The sequence below is a fragment of the Scheffersomyces coipomensis genome (genome assembly GCF_036884675.1).
Source record: "Scheffersomyces coipomensis strain NRRL Y-17651 chromosome Unknown DFJ63scaffold_3, whole genome shotgun sequence".
Classification (NCBI taxonomy): Eukaryota; Fungi; Ascomycota; class Pichiomycetes; order Serinales; family Debaryomycetaceae; genus Scheffersomyces; species Scheffersomyces coipomensis.
This window is the reverse complement of record NW_027042894.1, coordinates 1525628-1538211: the sequence shown is the minus strand read 5'-3', so window position 1 is coordinate 1538211 and position 12584 is coordinate 1525628. Positions and strand designations below refer to the sequence as shown.

Genomic DNA, 12584 nt, shown 5'->3' with positions numbered 1-12584 from the left:
TAATTTTTTACAAATCAAAAACGAATCTGTACAATATAGCATGAACTCTATTCTATTCACGTCTATCTTTTTTATTTTTTATTTATATACTATTTTCTATTCTAATAACATATTTTGTTTATATTATAAACCATTTTTTAAATCATGTAGCAAATAAATCTTTATTCTTTTAATTATTTGGGTGGATAAAAGAATGAAGAAACTTTTTTATACTTAACTTCATCACTATTATTATCAGGATTAGATTTTATCTCTTCAGATTCAACTGTAAATGTAGAAGCTGCATCATTACCTGTTTTCTTTGGTTTTCTATGATGTAATGAAAAAAGGCGTTTTGGACTTTCATCTTGAGATGGAATAATAGGTGGTGGTTGTTCTTCATTAAAAACATTTTGCAGTGGACCACCATAAATCACACTTGGAGGAGGATCAACCGCCATAGCTTCAACAAAAGTTGAAATCTTATCTTCAATGATTGGTCTAACAGAAGCACATAAAACTTCACTAAATTCATCTTTTTCACCATCATTATTATAAGAATCTGGATAATTAATATCAACAAATATAGTTAAAGGAGCAAGAAAAGTATTACTTTTCTTAGAACTATATCTTCTCTTAAATTCAATTTCTAAATTCTTCCAATAAGCCTTATGAATGGATGAAACTTTTAACCAACCTCTATTATTATATTCTTCAACATGTTCAGGATCTTCAATTGATGGATTAGTTCCAGTAGAAGTGTAGAGCCAATTTAAAATTAATAAATTACCAAGCATACCTAATTCAAGTAAATATAAATGAAAATAAATGATCGTTTTATAATAAGAATCAATATATCTTCTAATTTTAAACACAAGGATTACTTCAAAGATAATAAGATTGACATATAATTGTAAGACAAAGTTAATCAAGATTGATAATCCATTGGAGTTGAAGGCTGCAATATTCTTCATAAAGGGATAATTATGAAATGGCGATTGCTTGTGGTCGGGATCAATTGTAGAACCAATCAAAGTCAATTGTGAGGCATTGGCATTGCCATCATTACCGTTACTAGTTTGATTCATGATTGTAACTGATGTATTTGATAAAAAGACTATTATTTACAGCCAAAGAAGACTTCTACAAATTAATTTTGGCGGCTAAAAAAAAAGAGGGAGAGTGAGAGAGGGATTGTGTTGATGATGATGTGTATTCACTATTTAAAAATCCTTACCAATATTAAAATCATCATCATCTTTAAATTCATCAAAACTCTTAACTACAAACCCTGGATTCTGATCAACACCTTCCACATCATTAGGCACATCATGTAGCAATCGATCAATGGTATCAGAATCATAATCTATATCGAACAGAATATTTTGTACCAAAGTATCATCATCATTATTTACAGCCAGATTTGATTGACGTTTATGGAATCTCTTTATCCATTGTAATTGTCTTTTGATATCATTACTGGAATCTAGGATCAATTTAGGTTGTTTGGTTAACCATTCCACACAATTGGATAAGACTATATCAACATTTGCATTCGAATATTTGACAGCTTTTAAAGCATTCAATATTTTTCTTAATGAAAACACATCTGTTTTAACATATAAGATAGTGAATAAGATCAATTGCTTTCCAATAAATATAGGTGATTCTCCTCTTTTTAATAGTAATTGAGTATAGAAGACAGCTGATAATTGGAAGTGTTCTAATGTAGATGATTTAGATGGATCGATAAGTTTTACTTCACTAGTGGAACAACCATAAATATCACCTCCTTCTTCAATATCACTATCATCAGATACTTGCATTTGATGTAAATATTCATAATCTTTATCATCAGGATCGATATATCTACTTTTAAAATCATCAAGAAAGTAATCAAGAGTAACCTCTTCATCCTTCTTATCTTTTGTTGCCTTCGCAGTGGGTTTGTCTGACAGTTTGCCATCATCAGTAATATCTTGTTTAAACTCCTCAGATGGAATTATACAACGTAATGCATCAAATAAACTCTTAAATATCTTTAAATTGGATTCATCTTGTAAACCTTGTAATGAATATCTTAAACTCTTTATGGAATCCTTCAATTCAATCACATTCAAACTCACTGGTTCACTTCCTCCACTATATTTATACACATCAGTTGCAAATTTAGTACTGATTAATTCAATTAATCCAATCCCAATACGCGTATCACCTTGAGCATAATTGATAATTAAGTTTAAACAATCATCATCATAACTTAAAAATCGTAATTTATGTAAATGTTTTCGTCTAATATTTTCAAATAACATAGCTCTTTTCAAAATTTGCATGATTTCATCTGATGTTAATAAATTTAATTGAAATATTTGACATCTTGATAATATGGCTCGTCGTATTCTTTTATGAGGATTTATAGTAGTAGCTCCTATAAATACAAAATTCCCACTTTCAACATAAGGTAATAAGAAATCCTGTTGTTTAGTTGAAAATCGATGAATCTCATCAATGAATATAACAATCTTTAATAATTGTCCGTCTTTTGAATCTAATCGTTTGGCATTTTCTCGTTCAATAGTTATCAGTAAATCTTTCAATTCAGCAATAGTAGTATCAGTAGCTGATAATTCTGTAAATATGTATCCACATTTCTCAGCAATCAAGGAAGCTATAGTGGTTTTACCAACTCCTGGCGGTCCATAAAGGATCATGGAAGGTAAATATCCCAACCTTATAAAATTCCAAATTTCTCCATTGGTAGTATTGATAAGACCCAGTTGTCCAATATACTCTGTCAAACTTTGAGGCCGTATGGCTTCTGCTAACGGCAATAGGAGTCGTTCGTGTAGTTTATCATTATTACCTTCATTGGTCATCTCATCGTCATGATATCTGTTGAATTATCAATATCAGTTATCTTTCAAAGACGTGAATTTTGATTTGATTTTTTACATGATTTTTTTTTTTACGGGTATACACAAAAAATATTATTTATATTGTCATTTTTATATAATGAATATATACATAAGAAAAATGCAGTAAAAGCGTCCTTAAGAATAATGATGAAGAATATGATTAAAATACTTTCAACTTGATTGATACAAGTCAGGAATTAAATGGAATTGAAGAAAAAAACGAAATACTAATAATAATAGAATTATAATGACGAAAATTGAAAAAATATAATAAAGTTCCTAAGGATTAAGGATTTACTTTCTTCGTTTGCTACCAGTTGAATCAATAGCCAATGGGCTTCCCGCACTAACACTTAGTTTTCTTTTCTTTAATCCCTTAGGATCATCTGCATTAGCCGTATGCGGAGATGGTGATGAACCCTGCGCTTGAGTACCTGCAGCAGCTTGGGCTTGGGCTTGTTGTGCAGCTTGAGCTTGTTGAGCTTGTTGATTTAATAACGCCATTTGAGCTTGTGCCTTAGCAGCTAACTGTGATTGTTGTTGAGCCATTAATTGATTATTTGAATTCATAAATAATTCCAAAGCCTTTAAGGGAGAATTAACATTATTAAATATAGCAAATCCCATTAATGATCGAAGATTTGACATAATATCACCCACTTGTAAAACTCTCATTGCATCATCATGAATACCTGAATTTGGAGTATTTTTAACTGCTTCTGAATTATCAAATATTTGATTGAAAAATTCACTTGGATTAACATTTTCCTTAGCTTTTGATTTACTATTTTGTTGCTGTTGCAGTTGTTGTTGTTGATCGACATAATGTTTCCATCTTCTTTCTAAAGCAATGAAATTCACTGAACTTTGATAATTTAAGAAACTAACATCTATCCAATCTATTCTTAATTCTCGATTTAATAATATCTTTATATGACCATTAACTGATGAATTAGATCCATCATTATAATAATATTGCATTGATAATTTGGCAAATATAAATACCGATCCATTATTTATAATTTGAAATTTTAATCCTGGTAATGTAATCATAAATTTTGCAATATTACCCACAAGAACATTAGCCACAAAGAATCTAGGGGCAATAGTAGTAGTTAATTCAAATTGTTTAGGTAAATTCGTATTATTATTATCACCTGCTTTACTATTATTATCAAATTTTGGAGTTGGACCTGGTATTATATTAACTCTTAATACTGAATTCACTAAGAAATATGCTTGTATGACTCTATTCCAATAATCTATATTAGATAAATATGCGGTTGATTCATTAGAAATTTGTTCAATTAAATCCAATACTCTTATGACAGCAGCATTTCCCATATTTCGTTTCATTATTCGAGCATTAATTTCATTTTGTAATTGTTCTTGAGCTTGAGCTTGTGGATTAGTAGTCACATTAGTAGGATTAGTAGTTGGATTAGGTACAGCGGGGTTTGCAGTACCTACTGCATTTGGTTGTTTTTGGGAAGGAGATGATGTGGAAATAGTTGGGGCAGATGTTGGAGCATTAACAGTTGGAGCCACTGGTTTACGTTGACGATTGGCTTGTGATGCTGGAGCTGAGTTTATAGCTGATGGAGATTGATATGCATTAGTTGGTCTTGGTTGACTTTGAGGAGTTGGTTGTTGTTGTTGAGGCATTACAGGGGTTACAGTATTTGGTAAAGTACCACCATTTACTTTGGCGGCTTGTTGTTGGGCTTGAGCTTGAGCTTGAGCTTGAGCTTGCGCTTGAGCCTGGGCTTGTGCTTGTTGTGCTTGAACTTGGGGATTGAATTGTCCTGGTTGAGTTCTATTACCCATTTGAGGAGTATGACCTTGAGAATTTCCAGCCGAAGTTGAGGTTTGAGGGATGGTGTTTGAAGCTGGAGGTCCATTTGCATTGAATTGATTGTTCTTGGCAGGTTGGGCTCCTGTGGAGAGTAATTGTTGATTTCTTTGTATACCTCCCCCTACTAATTGATTGGCATTAACCTGTTGTGGTGGTGGTGGTGGTGGTTGTTGTTGAGGATGGCCAAGCATTTGATGTTGATTCAATTGTTGAGGCATGACATTCATATGACCAGCTGCTGCTGCTGCTGCTGCATTGGAATTGATACTTAGTCTATGTTGTTGTTGTTGTTGTTGTTGTTGTTGTTGTTGTTGTTGTTGTTGTTGTTGTTGCTGCTGTTGCTGTTGTTGCTGCTGTTGCTGCTGTTGCTGCTGCTGTTGTTGTTGTTGGAATGGCATTGGACCATTTTGGTTAAACATCTGTTGAGCCGGTATCTGTTGTTGTTGGGGCACCGGTGACTGGTGTCCACCAGCAGCTGCATTAGCACCTTGAGCATTTTGCTGTTGTTGCTGTTGTTGTTGCTGCTGCTGTTGTTGTTGAAGCATTCTATTGTTAAAAGCGGGATTTTGCATTAAGGCAACCATTGCTTGCTGGTTATTATTCAACCCATTCATATTCTGGTTCATCATTCCTGTGGCCATATTCATCCCATTCATATTTAGATTCCCATTCATTCTACCACACAAATACAAGTGTTTGTCTTTAAGAGGTGGAGTGGGATTATAGATAGTTGAAGTAATAATAAATACTATAAACAGGGATTGTCCCTCTCTCTCTCTCTCTATTCTGCTTTAATTTTTTTAAATTCGAAAAAAAGCGAATTCGAAAAAATAAAAAAAAAAAAAAAAAGCGGAAGAAAAAAAAAAGAAATTTTGATTTCACATTTAACGTAAAACTTATATATATGAAATTCAAACTTGTATGTTTCAATTGTAACTGGGGTGTAATGATATGAGATTTTACTGGAGTGGGAGTGAAAGACACGAGTCTAATAGTTAGTTAGTTAGTAAGTGTACATGTAGGGTGCATGTCTTATCAGTTTGCAGATTAAATATGTATATCCGCTATAATTTATGTGGGTACTTGTTTTACATTTTATTTATGGATACCACTATGGTAGTATTCTGATAATCTATTTGACCATGGTCTCGCTACATTGATAAATAAGCAATATCAGAATCAATAAGCTAAACGGTATCATATCAACCAAATCTATTTTGCGCTTTACAAATTTTGCAACTAATTATCATCCAAAAGTTATATATTATACTAATAATTTTATACAACTATTTACTATATTACAATGTATTAAGAGCCAAAACTGCATTCCCTTCAAGATTAGTAGTATTATTAACATACCTTATAAGAGCAGGATGACTAACATTTGGTCTTCTTGGTTTTGAATTTGATGAAACTTGAATTGAATCAATTACCCCATCTTTATCTTGAACTTCTCTGGTCTTTGTAGCTCTTCTTTTTAATAATTTATTAAGAGTATCTCTTTTTTCTTCTTCTAATACTTTCATTTTATAATCTTGTCTCTTTCTAGCATTTTCAGCTTTTCTTAACGCTACTTCTTCTTCAGTTTCAGTCTTCTTTGGTTTAACTTTCTTTAAACTTGAATAATGGTTATCTAATTCAATGAATTTCTTATTGGAGGATTCTTCAGCAGTATCATTTTCTTCTTCTAAATATCTTGCTCGTTGCCTTTCTGTCATTTTAGATAAATCAGGATTAGCATGAGGATTATATTCTTGTTCTTCATCTGTTAAAATTAAATCTTCATCTAATTCTTGAGGTTGTACCACTCTTTCGGGATGACGATTCACTTTTTTAACGGGTTTATAAGTAACTGTCTCTTCATCATCATCATCATCTTCGTCGTCCTCATCATCTTCTTCATCTTCATCAACTTCATCATCTTCTTCATAATATGTTAATTGCCTTTTTCTTGTTTCTCGTACTGGTTGGGATGATTCTTTCTGTGGTGTTTCAATTGATTTCGTCGATCTCTCTCTAGTGGGTGGTTTCACTGTTATACTTATCTTTTTAGGGGTTGGCTTTGGTTTGACCACTACTACTTCTTCTTCTTCTTCATCTCGAAGTTCTAAATCTTCATCTATTTCATCGGGATCTTCAAGTTTATAGTTATCTTCATCTTCACTAATGATTTCTTCTTCCTCCTCTTCCTCTTCCTCTTCTTCATCTTCATCTTCATCTTCTTCATCGCCTTCTTCATCGCCTTCTTCATCTCCTTCTTCTTCTTCTTCAACTTCACCTTCTTCTTCATCCTCTACTTCCTCTTCATTTTGTACTTGATTCACTTCTTCTAATTCACTACAAGCTGGATCTTCATCATCATCTTCTTCTTCTTCAACTTCACCTTCCACTTCTTGTTCTTCTTCAGGAGCATCACTTACATCTGATAAAGCTTCTGAATCGTATTGATTGGCATCTTCATCTTCTTGTTCCCCCCCTTCTTCTTCTTCATCCTCGTCATCCTCCTCTACTTCTTCTTCCTCTTGATCCTCTTCTTCATCATCTTCTTCCTCTTCATCATCTTCAATTCTGGTACTATTTAACATTGAAGTATCCAAATCACTTGAATCATCGTCGCTATCGTTTATAGTAGGTGGTGGAGGAGCCATTGCCCTATGATGTGTTGTATTATGCTATCTGTTATGGAAAGTCAAATTGATTTTGTTCAGCATGAATTTTTACGTGCCTGCCTTTTTTTTTTTTTGGCTCTCACCAAATATCAACCACTACAACTCTACAACTACAACTACAATTATTACAGATGATTCATTAGTTATATGTACATTTCATTAAATAAACTCAATATTGACCACTCATATATAAACCTTTTATATTTCTAATCTCAGTCTTGGTTTCAACTGCCAAGTTCTTATGTTTCTTATACCCTGAAAACGTAGTAGGATCCTTAACATCTTTCTCAGTACTTCCACCACCTTTCTTATCAAGTAAATTAGTTACCACATCTTTATTTGTGAAATAATTATTATAATCAAAATAAATTAAATCAGCTTTATTTTGAAAATCCTTTATGGAAAAAGCAGTGATTTTAAAATTTGAAAGTTTTAAAATCAGATATGATTCAACTTTATTTAATTTTTCATTTAATTTAGTTAATTTATTAATTAATTTATTTTGATATAATTTATCATCATCTTCGCCTTCATCATCTTGATCATCATTGGCAAAACTAACTTTCAGTTTCTTCTTGGAAGCATTGGATTTCTCTAAATATGAATCATCAGTTTGGATAACCATATCGTTATATAATTTACCATCAATTTCTTCTTCAACACCATCTTTATTGACTTTTTTTAATTTCTTAGATACAATCGGAATATAACTTACTTTTGTAATCAATTTTAAATAGAATTCCATTAATTTAATCCGATAAGAATCAAATAATTGTAATCTTCTTTCATTTTTTAAATTTAATAATGGTTTTAATCCAAATACTCCCACAAGATAAATTATAATTAAGAATATAGATGATCCATTGGTAAGATAAAATAAATAATTCAATAATGCAGATTTCTTTCTCACTGTAGTGGCTCCTGTTGGGTCGAATGCAAGTTCAGGAATGGTGAGTATGGGTACGATGGCCATATTGAATAGTTGTTGATGATTAGGAATAGCTTTATGTTGAAACCTTTCCATCATCAATTTGTGGAGATTTGACTTTATAATCTCCTCGGTAAAAAAAATTGTAATTTGTCAATCGCACACGACCTGTTCATTTTGCAGTCAGGTAAAGTTTCTATACACTTTCTCTATATCAACGATGGTATTTTATATGTACATTATCTACTATTGAGATGTGGATTCTATTTACAAGGGTATATGAATGCAAGTATATAAGGGAGTCATTAAAAGTTTCAAGAGTTCGTTATTATTAAAAGGATTAATCCAACATATCAGCCACACTATCAGTGAATGGTTTATTAATCATATTATGTTTCTTTCTACCTCGTTTATTATAATATCCATGATTAACATCACTATTGAATTTAACTTTACCATTATCTGAAGTGAAATTTTGTTTATAATTATATGGTTTTGGTTTCGGTTTCGATTTTGATGATAATGGATCAGGATTATTTATAACCACATCATTTATACCAATACTTTTCCCTAATTTCATTCTCTTCTGTTGTTGGATTAATTCTTCCTTTTGAGCATCTCTTAATGATTTAACATTCTCTTTTCTTCTTTGATGTCTTTCCATGATTGATTTTTGTTCTTGTTCAGTAGGGACCCATTTAGATCGAAGTATTCTTCGGATTGATTCAGGTGAGATTTGAAAATGATTAGCTAAATCAATCGTCTTCAAATGAGGGATTTTATCCTTTAAAGTTTTAATATCTTCCATTACCAGTCTTGATAATTTCTTAGTTGGATTCCATATCGGATATCGAGCTTTTAATGATTCATTTCTTTTCTCCCATAATGGTTTTTCTCTTGGTTCTGATTGTTCTTTAAATCGGGATTTCTTATCTTGTTGTATTATTATTGGTGAAGAATCTTTCACCTTTGAATTATTATGAATTATGGATGATGATGAAAAGGATTGATTTTGAGTTATAAATTGATGGGATGAGATTAATGATGCAGAATTTGATGATGATTTCGGTATTATAAATGGATGCAGTTGTAACGGTAGTCTTCGTACATTATGAGACAGACAGAATAAGTTTCTAATCATTACCAACTCATCTATACTTGACACCTTTTATTAATCTTTATCTGTATTCAGTTATTATACAAGGATTAATTAAGAAAAATTACTATGAAAAAAAATGTTACTAAAAAAAATTACGATGTTTTGATCATGTGACTTGTCATGTGATTAGATTTTCCAAATTTTTTGTTTGTTTTGTTCAGCAAAACACAAGCAGAATAGAATAGAACACGATTTTATTGATATTGATTTATTAACTAAACGTTTAATTCATTTGTTTCAAACCTAATCATTATTAGATCAACCATATCATAATAAACATATACATACAGGATGATTACTGATGGTCAATTGAATACTATAGCCATATCGTTTGGAATTGCATCGGTTGTGTTAATATTAATTTATCATGCTATATCAACTAATGTTAAACATTTAAATAAACAGTAAAGCAGGTATATCCATTTGATAACATAATAATGTTAGATTGAATAGTTTATATAAAAAGAGAGAGAGAAAGAACGAAGAGTAGTTGGTTATAAGTTGAAGTCATTCAGGTTGTTGTTGGGTGTATTATTAGCGTTGTTGAAGGTATGAGGTGTTCCATTTTGTGGGTACTCATATATGAATAAAGGTTATCATAAAATAATAGTGATCATGGCAAAGCATAGCAAAGTACCAATAAATAGATAGATAGATACATATCATATCCTTAAATATATATAAAAATAGAAATAGTCATAATTCATAGCCTATCAAGTAGAGTTAAGAGCTATATACTATTAGTTATTACTATTTTAGGAAACTTGATCACATGATCAATCATGTGACTAAATTTTATTCGGAACAATGTCGATAATTAACTCTAAACTTTATATATTACATTAATTTGATAAATATTAATGATAAACTTAATGGATATGATCTGCTAGTTAATTCATTTCATCTGTTTATCATTTCTCTCCGTTTGATCCATTATCACATCTAATTATAAATATCTATTTCATCATCATTCATATTTTGAGTCATTAAAAAACAAAAAAAGAAGTGAACAACTCAAAAAAAAAGGACTAGAACGAACGAGCAGAAAAAGGACAAACAGAAAACGTCAAAATATATCAACAACTTAACTCAACTTAACTCATTATCAACGTCTATATCACTTTCAATTCAATCTATCAATCCAATCTGATCATTTGATTAAATCATTCAATATCAGAATCATCACATCCTTGACTTTACTTTAGTTTGTATTTACAGTTTATCATTCCTTTTTTATTCTTCTTCTAATCATCATCATTTCATCTTGTCATTTTATATTTCACTTCCCACGGTCATCCCCCTATACTGCCTATCACTATTTCCTAATTCTAATTGTATTCGGCATTACTTTTTGAAATCATAATAAGAACATCTAATTCTATCACTTTTCAATTCACATCATTTCAAATTAGATTCATATAATGTACAGTCCGCCAAATCCAGGTCAACAACCAGATCCAAAAGATGTATCCATGGTTGATGTATCCAATGCATCATCTCAACAACAAGAACCACAACAATCATCAAATCAATCAAATATTACTTCTTCTGATCAACCACCACAAGAACCAACTCAACCTCTAAGAAGAAAATCAACTTTAATCTTAACTGATGATATCGATTTAGATAAAATAAATTTAAACAAGAATAATAATAACAACAATAATAATAATAACAATGAATCAGATTCGGATAATAATGTGAATCCAGGTGATCAAATGCATATTGATCCATCATCAACTCAACTCAATCAACAATCTCAACAAACCCAACAACAACAAACACAACAAAATTCACAAGGTCAAGCACCACCAGCTGTACCAGATCCAAATATAGCCGTTCCAGTTGATATTAAATGGGTTCAAGGTGGTGAGAAAGTTTATGTTACTGGTTCATTTACCGGTTGGAGAAAAATGATTGGATTAACTAAACAAGCTGATACTTCATTTTTAATTACTTTAGGATTACCAGTTGGAACTCATCGATTTAGATTTGTTATTGATAATGAATTAAGATTTTCAGATTTTTTACCAACTGCTACTGATCAAATGGGTAATTTTGTAAATTATGTTGAAGTTACTCCTGAACATATTCAAGCTCATTTATTACAACAAGAAGGTGGATCAGCATTACCATCTCAAGATAATGATGCTGATACTAGACAATCTCAATCTCAAGCTCAATCTCGTCGTTCATCAGTTTCAGGTCCTGCAAGACGTGATTCTATGTGGGGGTTAATTAATGATGATGATGATATGGGTAATGGATATTCAAGATATCATGAAGAAGATGAAGAAAATCCTTTAAATAATAAACAATTCCAATATATTAATGATATACCACCAATTTTTACTGATCCAAAAGTAATGGAACAATATTATATGGCGATTGATAAACAATCAAAGAATTCAAATGGTCAACAACAAGCATGGTTACATCCACCTCAATTACCTCCTCATTTAGAAAATGTAATTTTAAATAATTATAATTCTTTAGATCGAGATAATAATGGTGGTGCATTACCAATTCCAAATCATGTTGTTTTAAATCATTTAACTACAACATCTATAAAGAATCATACTTTAGCAGTAGCTTCTATTGTAAGATATAAAAGAAAATATGTAACTCAAGTGTTATATGCTCCATTACCTCAATTGGGATAGAAATAAAGAATGAAAGAGATCTATATATTATATTATATACTTACTTACTTACCATACATACATACATACAAACATTTATAATTATATTTATGAAAATAATTTAGAGTATTCAATCGTTTGTTTTTTATTAATTGTAGTTCGTAAATTGGGTTGACTTCAGCGTCAACGCATTAACAGTGCTGTACTAATATTTTTTCGCAATAGTTAAGAAAAATCTAGGCTCTCATTTGCAACAATAAAGACCCCCCATCCTTAAATTGTGGCAATATACTTCAATTCATTCAATTGACTTACAATTATCAGTTTTATAGAACAGATATACAATATCTTATATTTTTTAGTAAATAGAAAAAACTATAGAAAGGACTAATAGTGATAAATCAAATTTTTTGGTAGAGCATTCTAGGGATATCATT

At 31.0% G+C, this 12584-nt stretch overlaps 7 protein-coding genes across 7 annotated transcripts; 1 reads left to right on the top strand and 6 right to left on the bottom strand. All coding sequences in view use genetic code 12, as the record gives it.

Annotated features, from left to right (window-relative positions):
* Positions 1 to 96: 96 nt before the first annotated feature.
* On the bottom strand, positions 97 to 1067 carry DFJ63DRAFT_338530 (uncharacterized protein; the record flags this gene model as incomplete). Its single annotated transcript, XM_064908680.1, has 1 exon — positions 97 to 1067. The coding sequence occupies one exon, from the start codon at positions 1065 to 1067 to the stop codon at positions 174 to 176; it is 894 nt and encodes a 297-aa protein (XP_064762870.1). The 3' UTR covers positions 97 to 173.
* Positions 1068 to 1202: 135 nt separating this feature from the next.
* On the bottom strand, positions 1203 to 2855 carry DFJ63DRAFT_312852 (uncharacterized protein; the record flags this gene model as incomplete). Its single annotated transcript, XM_064906060.1, has 1 exon — positions 1203 to 2855. The coding sequence occupies one exon, from the start codon at positions 2853 to 2855 to the stop codon at positions 1203 to 1205; it is 1653 nt and encodes a 550-aa protein (XP_064762869.1).
* Positions 2856 to 3188: 333 nt separating this feature from the next.
* On the bottom strand, positions 3189 to 5333 carry MFG1 (Mfg1p; the record flags this gene model as incomplete). The annotated part of the gene is made up of 1 exon (XM_064908153.1): positions 3189 to 5333. The coding sequence occupies one exon, from the start codon at positions 5331 to 5333 to the stop codon at positions 3189 to 3191; it is 2145 nt and encodes a 714-aa protein (XP_064762868.1).
* A 244-nt stretch (positions 5334 to 5577) lies between these two features.
* DFJ63DRAFT_125292 (uncharacterized protein) lies at positions 5578 to 7545 on the bottom strand. The gene is made up of 2 exons (XM_064903322.1): positions 7140 to 7545; positions 5578 to 7072 (listed from the first exon to the last, which is right to left on the bottom strand). Coding segments are annotated over exons 1-2 (1026 nt in total). The 5' UTR covers positions 7141 to 7545; the 3' UTR covers positions 5578 to 6047.
* Positions 7546 to 7587: 42 nt separating this feature from the next.
* Positions 7588 to 8391, bottom strand: PEX17 (Pex17p; the record flags this gene model as incomplete). Its single annotated transcript, XM_064908152.1, has 1 exon — positions 7588 to 8391. One exon carries the CDS (start codon positions 8389 to 8391, stop codon positions 7588 to 7590), a length of 804 nt encoding a protein of 267 aa, XP_064762866.1.
* Positions 8392 to 8686: 295 nt separating this feature from the next.
* DFJ63DRAFT_312848 (uncharacterized protein) lies at positions 8687 to 9487 on the bottom strand (the record flags this gene model as incomplete). Its single annotated transcript, XM_064906059.1, has 1 exon — positions 8687 to 9487. One exon carries the CDS (start codon positions 9485 to 9487, stop codon positions 8687 to 8689), a length of 801 nt encoding a protein of 266 aa, XP_064762865.1.
* Positions 9488 to 11178: 1691 nt separating this feature from the next.
* On the top strand, positions 11179 to 12279 carry KIS1 (Kis1p). The gene has a single exon (XM_064906963.1). The coding sequence runs from the start codon at positions 11224 to 11226 to the stop codon at positions 12166 to 12168; it is 945 nt and encodes a 314-aa protein (XP_064762864.1). The 5' UTR covers positions 11179 to 11223; the 3' UTR covers positions 12169 to 12279.
* Positions 12280 to 12584: the final 305 nt, after the last annotated feature.